General features: G+C 41.4%; 1 protein-coding gene across 8 annotated transcripts in view; it reads right to left on the reverse strand.

The window, feature by feature from the left end:
• Sh3kbp1 (SH3 domain containing kinase binding protein 1) overlaps positions 1-12,239 on the reverse strand; it is a 347,694-nt gene that overhangs the window by 73,619 nt on the left and 261,836 nt on the right. For all 8 annotated transcript variants that reach the window (XM_032890004.1, XM_032890006.1, XM_032890007.1 and 5 more), the window contains one exon: positions 2,157-2,264. In XM_032890004.1, the coding sequence (XP_032745895.1) occupies positions 2,157-2,264 (108 nt within the window). The remainder of the gene's footprint in view (positions 1-2,156; positions 2,265-12,239) is intronic.

The following is a 12,239-nucleotide window of genomic DNA, read 5'->3' on the forward strand; positions in this document are numbered from 1 at the left end:
ATTTTTAAAACCTTTCCAGTCTGTGGTTGTTTCAACTCTAGATATGAGGGTCTGTGGACACTTCAAACATCATGTTACATGGTCAATACTTGCAATTTGATCTTCCAGCTTTCCTTTTAAAAATGCAAATCCTACTGCCTCAGTTTGACCCAAGGAGACAACAAAGCCTAGCAGAGTGGCCAAAGGAGGAGACTCACAACAAAGGATTTTTCCAGACTCAAGGATGGGTGAAGAAGGGTACCACAAACCATGTGGGTGGACCCGTGTTCCACTCACTGAGGCCTAGCCAAAGGGAGAATCCTTCAGAAAGCCTTGCAGGCCAGCCTTGCCCCAAATCTGAGTCAACAAGGACAGCAACTGTATGCTTCATTTCTATTCATTTACCATGAAGGCCAGCTCAGGGAAATATTTCCAAAAATACTGAAGGAATGACTGAAAACTCAAACACAATTTTCAGGCAAGAGATCCAGGAAAAATATGAGAAGTTGCATGAAGAGTGTGCGATTCTTTGCTTGGTTATCTCTATAAATACCTTTTACATGTCACTGGGTACCTTTTTAAATGGCTATTCATCAAAACTCCTAGCCTCATTTTGATTTCCAGGGAAATTAACCAAGAAATTAAGATACTGGGTTGATTTGGTCAGCTGAAGCAAAAAGAACCAAAGTTACTAATTTAGCATTACATCATAGTTGTGGCTAGTTTCCCCCTACCCTTACAGATAGTAATTATAACTGCTAGAATGGTCAATGTGTACAGGAAAATTTATCCACCATTGGACACACTTTGAGGCATCTCCCACGATTATGCCCTTAGATCATCAAATGAGTTTGAAATCTAAGGCCATGCTTTTAATACACTTTAATAGCTTGCTTTCTTGGACTGCTTATGTGAGGAATGTATTGTGGTCTATATAGGCCAATCCTTCTTGGTATTTGAACCAGAGCTCTGGAGAGTTTAAATCCTGCTTCTTCAGGCTCTTTTAAGATCTTGATGCTCAAAAGTGTGATCAATGAACCAGCAGTGTCAACATTAACTGGGAGTTTGTTAGAGATGCTAGAACATTACTACCTTTTAAAATAAATATATCCATTCATCTAAACAGTATAGATACTATTAAGTCGTGGTGTGATAAACTACTAGCACTATAGCTATCATTACAATATATCAGCTCAGGAATGGTGATGTATCAGAGTTGACGTGATGGTTAATACTGTCAACTTGACAAGATCTAGAATCACTTAGGAGACAAACCTCTAAGCATGTCTACTAGGGAGTTTCCCTTTGGTTCTTGGCATGCCATATGACCATCTGTTACTATGATGGACTGCACGCTCCACCTGTGAGACAAAATAAACCCTTTCTTTCATAGGTTCTATCTGTCAAATACTTTGTTACAACAACTAGAAAAGTGAATACTACAGTTAGGTTTAGCCTGGTCCAAGAACAGAACATTCCCTGGATGTGAAGAGGCCCCAGGCCAGAAATCAGGCAAAAGCTTGAGTAAAAGGCTGTGAGGTACAGAAGAGGATGGGTAGATGAGCTAGAAAAAACATATCTATCCCTTCATACTGTAAAAGTACTTCCAGTTCTCCCCAGTTTTTGTTCATCATTAGCTGAGAAACCATGCACAAGGAGTAAGGCAAACCGAAGGGATCATCTAAACAGCAAACACCATCGAACCAGTTCCCACAAAGAGAGAGACAACTGGGTGAGACACATAACTATGCATTTAAGTATATGTATACACATATGCAAATATAAAATAAAATTAGCAGGATGTGCTCTCCATTCTTAGTCTCAAAAGATAATTTTCAGCAACTTTAAATATTGGCTACTTCAGCACCACCAGGGACTATGCTATATAAAACAGGAGGTATTTTCTTACTATGTAGAACATCCAGGGTTCTGACAGCTTTTCTGGGAATGTCAGTGTGCCAGGTACAGCATTAAGTGCTCTATATACATTGAACTCTGGATAATGGTTTTGGGCTTGTCCTATGGCAGCCAGGGGCTCAGAACTCAAGTCCACTGAACATTTAAATGTCACTGATCTTTAATTTTATATCAAAAGATCTTTACCTCCCCAGTGTCATCATGGAAGCCACAATTCTGACAGAAAGGGAGACAATGAAATCAAAGCCAGAGAGACTTACATTCCCTTCCTTGTCAAAGTCTGATGGAAGTAACTTCACGAAGTTGTCAGGAAACACTCCTCGTCTGCCATTGAGCTCTCCTTCCCACCAGCCTACATCGATGCAGTCCTAGAAACAGCGCAATAGAAAGTAAGACATTGGGGGCAAAAGGTATGGTATTCTGTTGTGGAAGAGTAGAAGCTCGCTCGCTCTTTCTTTCTTTCTTCAGTTCTTTTCTTTGTGGTACTGGGGATGGAACCCAGGGACCTATATGTAGTAGGCCAATGTTCTATCTTTCAGGTACATGCCCAGCCCAAGGAGCCATTCCTTCAGGGTGCTATCAATGTGACAATTTACCAATTTAGTATGGAGTTCAAAGTCAGAAGGGATAATACATGCTACCACTAGGATTCAAAATCAGCTGGGATTTTTAATGCCCTGAATCTAGTCCTCTCCTTTTATTTGGTTTTAACTTCATTTTGTTTTGTTGCTGGAAACTGGATCTCATATAATTCAGACAGGCCTTGAATTATCCATCCTCTTGACTCCACCTCATGAGTGCCAGGATCTCAGCTGTGTGTAAGCCACCATGTCCAGCTTAAAGTTACCTTTTTATTTCCTTAAAGATGAGAGCATATGCACCTTTTCATTTCAATTTTACTGAAACAACAGTATTTCATTAATTGCAAAGGCGGGTTAGAAAATAGCACATGCACAAACATCCTCTTTGATAGATTGCCACAATGCTTGTCAAACTTAAAAAGGGCTTTGTGACAGCCACCAAGAAAAAGAAGAAAAATGTTACATTTTACTCAAGTTCATTAGCATACAGGTCTCCTTCACCTTCTTTTGATATCAACAGAGCACAGATGTGCCCATAACCTATTCACCATAACCTAGTCATTCATTTAGAACTCTTTGAATATTTTCTATTCCATCCACCCATTAAATGCTTCTTCAGTAGCTATTTTGTGCTGTACACTGCGCCAGTAGCTGTGTAGAGGGCACTGAGCAAGACTTGTTGGTTTTTTTTTTTCGTTTTTCTCTTTTTTGAGCTGGGGACCTAACTCAGGGCCTTGGCGCTTGCTAGGCAAGCACTCTACCACTGAGCTAAATCCCCAACCCGCAAGACTTGTAAGAACTTCACCTTTTCCAGACTTCCACCCTGGAACCCTTAGGCATGTAACCTCAGGCCACAGAACAACTCCCCCAGGCTTTTTTCTTTGCAAATCATTGGAAGTAAGCTCCTCTAGATCCTCTGAGTACAATGTCCATTCTGTGATCTAAACCAAGACAGCCTACAGCGAAGACCCCTATTGCTTTCCAGTGCATGTACAACATACACACCACTGTCAAAGTATGACACCTTTGAATTAAAATAAAACTGCTAATGTTTAGCTGAAACCAACGTGAGTGAATATTTTTCAGAAAGTGCTGGCAACGCAGACCTTTAAGAGTTATACTTGGGCTGGAGAGATGGCTCAACCATTAAAGGCTAGGCTCAAAACCAAACATAGAGGAGTTATACTCAAAGTAAGATGATGGTCAAGAAATAATGGAAATCCTGCTCAGGGGCTATGGAGATATTCGATCATCCTCTAAAACAGGGATAGAGACAAGGATAGGAGGGTCCAAGAACTAGAGGGCCATAGATTTGTGATTCCCATGGGTCTTGCTAGAGTGGACATTCCAACAAGGTGAGCTACACATATTTTTGACCTTTATGCTCCTTAGCCCCTTGTATAGGGGTCCCCCCATGATGAATATGCACTTCGATGAAGACTGTCAGATCTGCAATCTCTTGCTGTCTGATATTTAGATTATGCAGACAATTTGGCCTAACCCCACTGCAGGAGAAATCATCATCTTCCCTTCCCTTGTGATATTGGGGACAAGGGAAAGGTCACCCTTTAGAAGACTATCCAGATTTTGGAGATCATCTTTGGCTATAAATTGAAAAGCATAGACCTGGCCAACACCATAGAACACATATATAAGAAGCACCAAGTTCAGATTTACCTGGAGCAAAACAAGGATTCAAAACACTTCCAACAAGAGAGAATGCTGATCTTTCTGGAAAGTTACCATAAGTCCAGGTAAATAGTTTGGTTCTGTCCCTTGTTATTTCACCCTCTAAACAATCTAGCATGAATCCCCAAAGAAGGGATTGTGGTAGCAAGGCTTGATGGCTGCTGAGATGTTATAAATGTTATCAATGACTCCAGAAAAACCTTACAAAGTAGGCAAAGGGGTGGGATTTTTTTTTTTTTGAGCTGGGGACCGAACCCAGGGCCTTGCGCTTGCTAGGCAAGCGCTCTACCACTGAGCTAAATCCCCAACCCCAGGGGTGGGATTTCTTGATCATGAATCAATCCTTAGAAATGAAGTCTTTCAATCCTGCTTCTAAGGATATTCCTGGAACATTTCTTCCTATCCTCTTTTTCTGCACGTGTCCTTAACTTCAAAACTCAGATTGAAATGTACCTTTAGGCAGACAAATATAATGACTTTCTTCTTTTCCCTAACACTTGGTTCTGTGTTAATTCACACTTCACCATACTCCATTCAACAAATATCAAGCGCAAAAGCACATTAACATTCTTTTGGTACTGAACTTTAAACATGCAGTCTCATGATACCTACCCTAAGAACCTAGAGATGCATGTGGGAAACATACAAGCAGTATCCCACAGTGTAGTTTAGGTAATAGTTCTTAGCCATATACTCTGGTATGAAAAACAAAACAAAACAGGATTCATTGTCAGCTTTTCAAACGACCTCAAATCTTTGTATGGGAAGAGGGTTTGGTTACGTGAGGACTGGCCTTTCCTTCTCTTTCATTTTGGCTCATCTGACACTGAATCATGTCCATCAAAGACATGCAAATATTGATTAGTGGAACATCTCTTTCACAGTTCCTAAATGTTATGAAACCATTTTTCATTATAGCTTCAATCCAACAGTGCCCTAACAAACATTTTATTTCGTGTGTGAGAAAAAAATATATAATCTGTAAGAGCCTATCCGGCATCACGTGAGAACTCAAGCATCTCTACCTGTGGAAACCAGTGCATAATGACGGCATGTTTATCACGTCTCCCAGCAGCCATGGGTTCAATGTCTCCGGTGGGTCATCTAAACTCTGCTCATGAAGGAAAACACTAGCATAGAAATTATCATGTAATATAATGCAAGATCCAGAAAGCACAAAGGACAGACACAATATGTCTATTGTTCTGATGAGTATAAGAATAAACACAAGACCGATGGATGACATCAGCAGAGACACAAAAGAAAGCGGCCAGGGTGGCTGGGGAAGAGGGAGAACCGAAGCATTTTCCTCTAGCTATGAAGCTAACTGAGAAGAAACCGGGGTGTGGGGGGGAGGGGAGACTGATGGCAAAGTGACAAGTGAAAATAAGTCTTTTACCATACAGCAGACAAAAGACCTAGGTTTTTGATGGCAGTGATAAAGAGAGAATTATTCATATGAGGACTGCACTTCCAGAAGTATAAAACAGCAGAGGATTCTATTTATTTGAGGACCTAAAAAGCACAGGATAGGAGAGGAAGAGAAAACCATCTTGTCCTCATGGGACTTTCAAGCTTAGAGCATCATGGGAAAGGCAGACACAGTAAACCCAAACATCAAGGAAACATTGTTCTGGAGGTTTGGCTGGATTTTACAATAAGTAGGACTGACAGAAGCTTGGGAATCATTGTGGGGGGTAGTGAGGAGTGAGGCCATGGGAGGGTTAATGGTTAGATCACTGAGTGAGAAGAAGCAGAAGCAGGAGAGCACTGGAGCTGAGTGCACAGAACAGAATCCACAACAGTTACCTGAGAGCCAAGGCAACCTAGCAGTGACAGGGATAGAATACAGAAATGGGCAGTCAATGACTTACAGTCCAGAACATCTTCAGGGGGAAAGTGAACCTAGTGAAGTTAGGAATACAGGCTGTAGCTGATCATTGAGGAAAGAAACAATGGGACCAAATGACTGTAATTTATTTCTAAACCTGGGGCACTACTAATAATGAAAACAGGCATAGACCAAGATGCCAGTCACTCTAGAAGATTTTCAGTGTTTAAAAAGGAGAGAAAAAGGGCAGCACAGGCCTGTGAGTGAAGCAGATGCTAGACACACTCAAACTAATAGAAGAAAAAGTGGGGAAGAATCTCGAACACCTGGGCACTGGGGAAAATTTCCTGAACAGAACACCAATGGCTTATGCTCTAAGATCAAGAATCGACAAATGGGGCCTCATAAAACTGCAAAGCTTCTGTAAGGCAAAGGGCACTGTCATTAGAATAAAACGAGAACCAACAGATTGGGAAAAGATCTTTACCAATCCTACATCTGATAGAGGGCTTATATCCAAAATATACAAAGAACTCAAGAAGTTAGACTCCAGAGAGCCAAATAACCCTATTAAAAATGGGGTAGAGAGCTAAATTCTCAGCTGAGGAACATCAAATGGCTGAGAAGCACCTAAAGAAATGCTCGACATCCTTAGTCATCAGGGAAATGCAAATCAAAACAACCCTGAGATTCCATCTCACACCAGTCAGAATGGCTAAGATCAAAAATTCAGGTGACAACAGATGCTGGTGAGGATGTGGAGAAAGAGGAACACTCCTCCATTGTTGGTGGGATTGCAAACTGGTACAACCATTCTGGAAATCAGTCTGAGTTTTCTCAGAAAATTGGACATTGCACCTGATGACCAGCTATACCTCTCTTGGGCATATACCCAAAGATGCCCAACATATAAAAAGACAAGTGCTCCACTATGTTCATATGACCTTATTTATAATAGCCAGAAGCTGGAAAGAACCCAAATGCCCTTCAACAGAGGAATGGATACAGAAAATGTGGTACATCTACACAATGGAGTACTACTCGGCTATCAAAAACAATGACTGCATGAAATTCATAGGCAAATGAATGGAACTGGAAAATATCATCCTGAGTGAGGTAACCCAATCACAGAAAAACACATGGTATGTACTCACTGATAAGTGGATATTAGCCCAAAATCTCAAATTACCCAAGATACAAGCCACAGACCACATGAAGGTTAAGAAAAGGATGACAAAGTCGCAAGGAAGCTTCAGTCCTTCTTAAAAAAGGGGGAACAAAAATATCCACAGGAGGAGATATGGAGGCAAAGTTTGGGCAGAGACTGAAGAATGGCCATTCAGAGCCTGTCCCACATGTGCCATATATATATATATATATATATATATATATATATATATATATATATATATATATATATATATAGTGTGTATGTATATGTATATGTATATGTATATGTATATGTATATGTATATGTATATGTATATGTATATGTATATGTATATGTATATGTATATGTATATGTATATGTATATGTATATGTATATATCCACCAAAACTAGGTAAGAATGATGAAGCTAAGAAGTGCAGGCTGACAGGAACCCGATATAGATGTCTCCTGAGACACACAGCCAGAGCATGTCAAATATATAGGCGAATGCCAGCAGCAAACCACTGAACTGAGAATGGGACCCCCGTTGGAAGAATCAGAGAAAGGATTGAAAGAGCTGAAGGGGTTTGCAACCCCATAAGAACAACAATGCCAACCAACCAGAGCTCCCAGGCACTAAACCACTACCCAAAGACGACACATGGACAGACCCATGGCTCCAGCTGCATATATAACAGAGGATGGCCTTGTTGGGCACCAGTGGGAGGAGAAGCCCTTGGTCCTGCCAAGGCTGAACCCCCTAGTGTAGGGGAATGCTGGGGGGCAGGAAGGGGGTGGATGGGGAGGGGCATACCCTTATAGAAGAAGAGGGGGATAGGATAGGGGGCTTATGTCTGGGAAACCGGGAAAAGGAACATTTGAAATGTAAATAAAAATATCCAATAAAAAAGAAGGGAAATAAAGAACAGCCACTATGAAGTGTGCCCCCCCCCGTGCATCACAGTATATCTATGCACATAGTCCAATGTATATGTATGTGACAGTGTCATGTCACCATGTCAAAAGGTTGGTCGCCCAGGATAGATGAAAACTTCTAGAAAAATGATGTTCAGTAATAAGCTCTACTGGCACCAAAGATGTGGCAGGGAGAACTGAAGGTTTAGGAAGAGAATGGAAACGTATTTATTCTATTTCTGACAAAGAATGTTCACTCTTCCATGATCAAGCCCTCAACAAAATGTCAAAAATGGTTTGTCTATTTCTCATAGCCAGGTAGATCATCCAGTAGAATAGGATATTCTTCTTCATGAAATGCAAATGCTGACTTTTCTTATAAGAATAACAGAACTGAGTCTTGGGAATGTTCCAGCCTAGTGCTATGCTTTGGGTTAGCTGCATATCACAAATAAGGAAAACATGCTAGCACACAAAATTGCCATTCCATATTTTGTCTGATATGTTTTTAAATTTTTGAATTAAAATAGGAGTCTATCAAAAAAATAAAAAATAGGAGTCTATCACTTCCCCTTCCCTTTCTCTCTCCAGCTTCTCTTGGGTGTTTTAAATGGAGCAAGACAGAAGAAGAGAGTAAATAAGCCATGTGGTACCATAAGAGCTCTCTGGATCTATTTCTTGTTATATAAGATCTTTGTAAAGTCCAGTGCACTGACAGTTGTTGTAATCATTAATGGGATTTTATAGGCTGGCCATGACACTAATATAGACAAGGTCTTACATGGTCCAGGTTAGCTTCAAACTTAGTATGTAGCTGAGGATGACCTCTTGATTCCTCCTGCTTCCAAATGCTCCCAGGATTACAGGTTTGCTCTAGGCTACCTGATACACATGAAACTGGGGACTGAATCCATAGCTTTGTGAACAATAGGTAAGCGCTCTACCATCTGAGCTGCAATCTCAGCACAAGGATGCTTCTTAATTAAACTCCCGAGCTGCTACCTTGTGAAGCCCTGCCACTCGCACCATTTCTGAGCACTGATACACCACTCTTACTCCCTTCTTCCCAGGATGAACTAATTCTAGACCCTGGCAAGAGCTCATTCTTGGAAGGGGGATAAAGGAATGCAAGCCAAGGCCCTAGGGCGTGTCTGAAAGAAGAGGCTATACCCAGACCTCAATATCACGCCTCAGTCTGTCCAGTGATGCCAGCACAGCCCCAGGGAACCTGGATGAAGCACTTTAGTGCTCCACATAGCTATTGTGCCAGGGACCAGCTGAGAGCAACAAAGCCAACCTGTTGCCATAGTGAGGGCCATCTGAGCAGGAAGTAGAAAGGAGACTTGATATATTTACTTTGGGTTAGTCACTTCGAACCTTGAAAAAAAGACAAATTTTCAACCCCGCTTGTAATCTGATTAAAAGAACATAACTATGATCTCATCTTCAGCTCCTTTGTGTGTGAAGTGCAAAGGGATCTATCAGACAGCTGGCTCTCAAATCTGACGGCACATTAAAATTATTTGGGAATTTAAGTGCCCGAGGCCTAGACCGAACCCCGCATCAATTACATCATAACTTGGAATGGGAGAATGCAAAAAATATCTGTGCTTTAAAAAAGCTCCTGGGGCTGAAGGGGTTTGCAACCCCATAGGAAGAACACCAATATCAACCAATCAGACCCCCTAGAGCTCCCAGGGACTAAACCACCAACCAATGAGTATATATGGAGGGAACCATGACTCCAGCCACATATGTAGCAGAGGATGGCATTGTCTGGCATCAATAGGAGAAGCCCTTGGTCCTGTCAAGGCTCAATTCCCCAGTGTAGGGGAATGCCAGGGTGGTGAAATGGCAGTGGGGGAGTGAGAGTGGGAGCATCCTCATAGAAGCAGGGGGGAGGGATGGGATAGGGGGGTTCCAGAGGGGAAACCAGAAAAGGGGATAACATTTATAATGTAAACACATAACATATTCAATTAAAAAAAGGGGGGATGCAAAGGTTTTAGAGATGTGCCTTTCTTGTTTGGGATTTTTAAAATAAATGTCAATTCAGATTTTAAAATTCTGGGGCAAGTCTGAGATCCAGGACTTCTGAGAGTTTCCCAGACTGCTTGACTGCTGTCTTTTGTAAGCATACTTTGAATTCTCAAAATGGGTAAACTTTTACTTTTTTTTAAAGCAAGGATCCATCTTCACACTGAAGCCACCAAAAATCCAATAGAGAGTCTGGGTTTCTACTCTGGCTAAATGGATAAACAGGCGGATGGCCTAAAGTTTCTTTAAAATGTTTTTTTTCTATACCTCTCAATTGTCATTTTGTTAAGATTTAAGTCATTAATTTTTGAGACGTTTGTACAAGAAGTACTTACTGTATTTACACCATTTCAACCCCTCTTCCCCTAACTGCTCTTATGCTCCCACTCTCTCTCAAACTCATGATCTCTTCTTTGGAAATTATTATTCTGTATACATATGTGTCCATGCACATACACACAGCCTATTGGTACATGTGTAACAGAATCCCTACACTTAGGGCTGAGAGGACATTGCACAAGAGTGATCAGGAATACTGTAAGAGCCAGAGGACATGGATGCCTGCTATTTGGTAGTATATATTTGCTATAACAAGGGAAGTTGTACCCATAAAATTTCAACAATATGGTTGCCTAAATAATACCAGCACAAGGATAACACCATTAATATGCCCGTGTTGGACATTTCCCAAGGCCTGCTCCTAGATGAAGAGCAACAGGCAATCAAGGCCTGCTGAGATCAGGGTCATCAGTTCTCTTTTTCTTTTTTTAAAGAAAAAAAATATATACCCCCACACACATACACACAAACGTGTGTGTGTGTGTGTGTGTGTGTGTGTGTGTGTGTGTTATGTATGTATATGTATGTCACTGTCTTCAGACACACCAGAAGAGGGCATCAGATCTCATTACAGATGGTTGTGAGCCACCATGTGGTTGCTAGGAATTGAACTCAGGACCCCTGGAAGAGCAGTTGTTGCTCTTAACCACTGAGCCATCTCTCCAGCCCAGGTCATCAGTTTTCTTCAGGAATGAGTCACCAAGTAGTCAGCCCTGAACACATGTACACTTCCATTTTCCAATAACAGAAGTGGGATCAAGTTAAACAGAAACAGGACAGTTCCCTGAGGTAAGCTTTACCTATACATTTAGGCTTACTTGCTGATCTTTACTTAATTTTAAAGTATCTATAGTGATAGGACAAACTTAAAAAGCACCCTCGATCTGTCCTCAGCTCCGGAAAAAAAAAAAAGCACCCTCAAAAGATAGGACATTTTCTCAGAAATTATAAAGTCTTATTGAGTTCAAAGGGAAATATGTAGCTTAGGAAATCATATGTCAATCCCCAAAATGCAAAGGTACGAATGGATTCACCACCTTGTCCTAATCGAAGAGAAGACGTACTGTAATCAAGCCTGCCTAGTGGTCAGCTGACTCCCTAGCACCAACTTTCTAGAAATTATCCAGCATGGCTACTTTTGTGAGCATCTCGAGTGGCCAGGTAGTGATTTGAGGGGAAACCGAGCGTTGACCAATTTCAGCACTGGGCAGCCTCAGAGTGCCTGAGGAGAGCCTCACACTCTCAGTGTTGACTCACAAGAAAGAATTGCTGTGAAGGTTTACTAATGAGTGTCTTCTGCATGGAGCTTGGGAGAGGGCTCCATATATGCTCTGTAGACGCTGAAGCCGAGGAGCAACTCTGTCCTGCTTCCATCTGCTAACACCTCCCCAAGAGATGCAATTATGCTGTATGGCTGAGAGTGCTGCTCAGAATTCCCTGACCCCAGAAGCCAGCTACTGAAGTGGCTCCTCCACAGCAGAGTTCATGAGGTAGCAAGGAGAAAAGAGACTATGCTGTCTCCATGTTGGAAGAACATTACAGACCAGATATAATTAGGGGAGGACCCAGAGACATAAGAAACAGTCCTACTCAGGAAAATGACACAAGTCCACTCAGGAAAATGCCAGATTCAAATGGCAACAGGCACTAGGTTTAAAGAAGCCATTTGTTCTGTGGCTCTAGGAAGCCATCCGCTCCTAAAATCTCTTGCCCTTTGTATGCAATAATTTATATACTTTTCTATACTAATGACTGGATTTTTCATTTAACACATTGTATAAACAAAATGAATAGCAAATAA

Source organism: Rattus rattus, chromosome X, assembly GCF_011064425.1.
Source record: "Rattus rattus isolate New Zealand chromosome X, Rrattus_CSIRO_v1, whole genome shotgun sequence".
Lineage (NCBI taxonomy): Eukaryota > Metazoa > Chordata > Mammalia > Rodentia > Muridae > Rattus > Rattus rattus.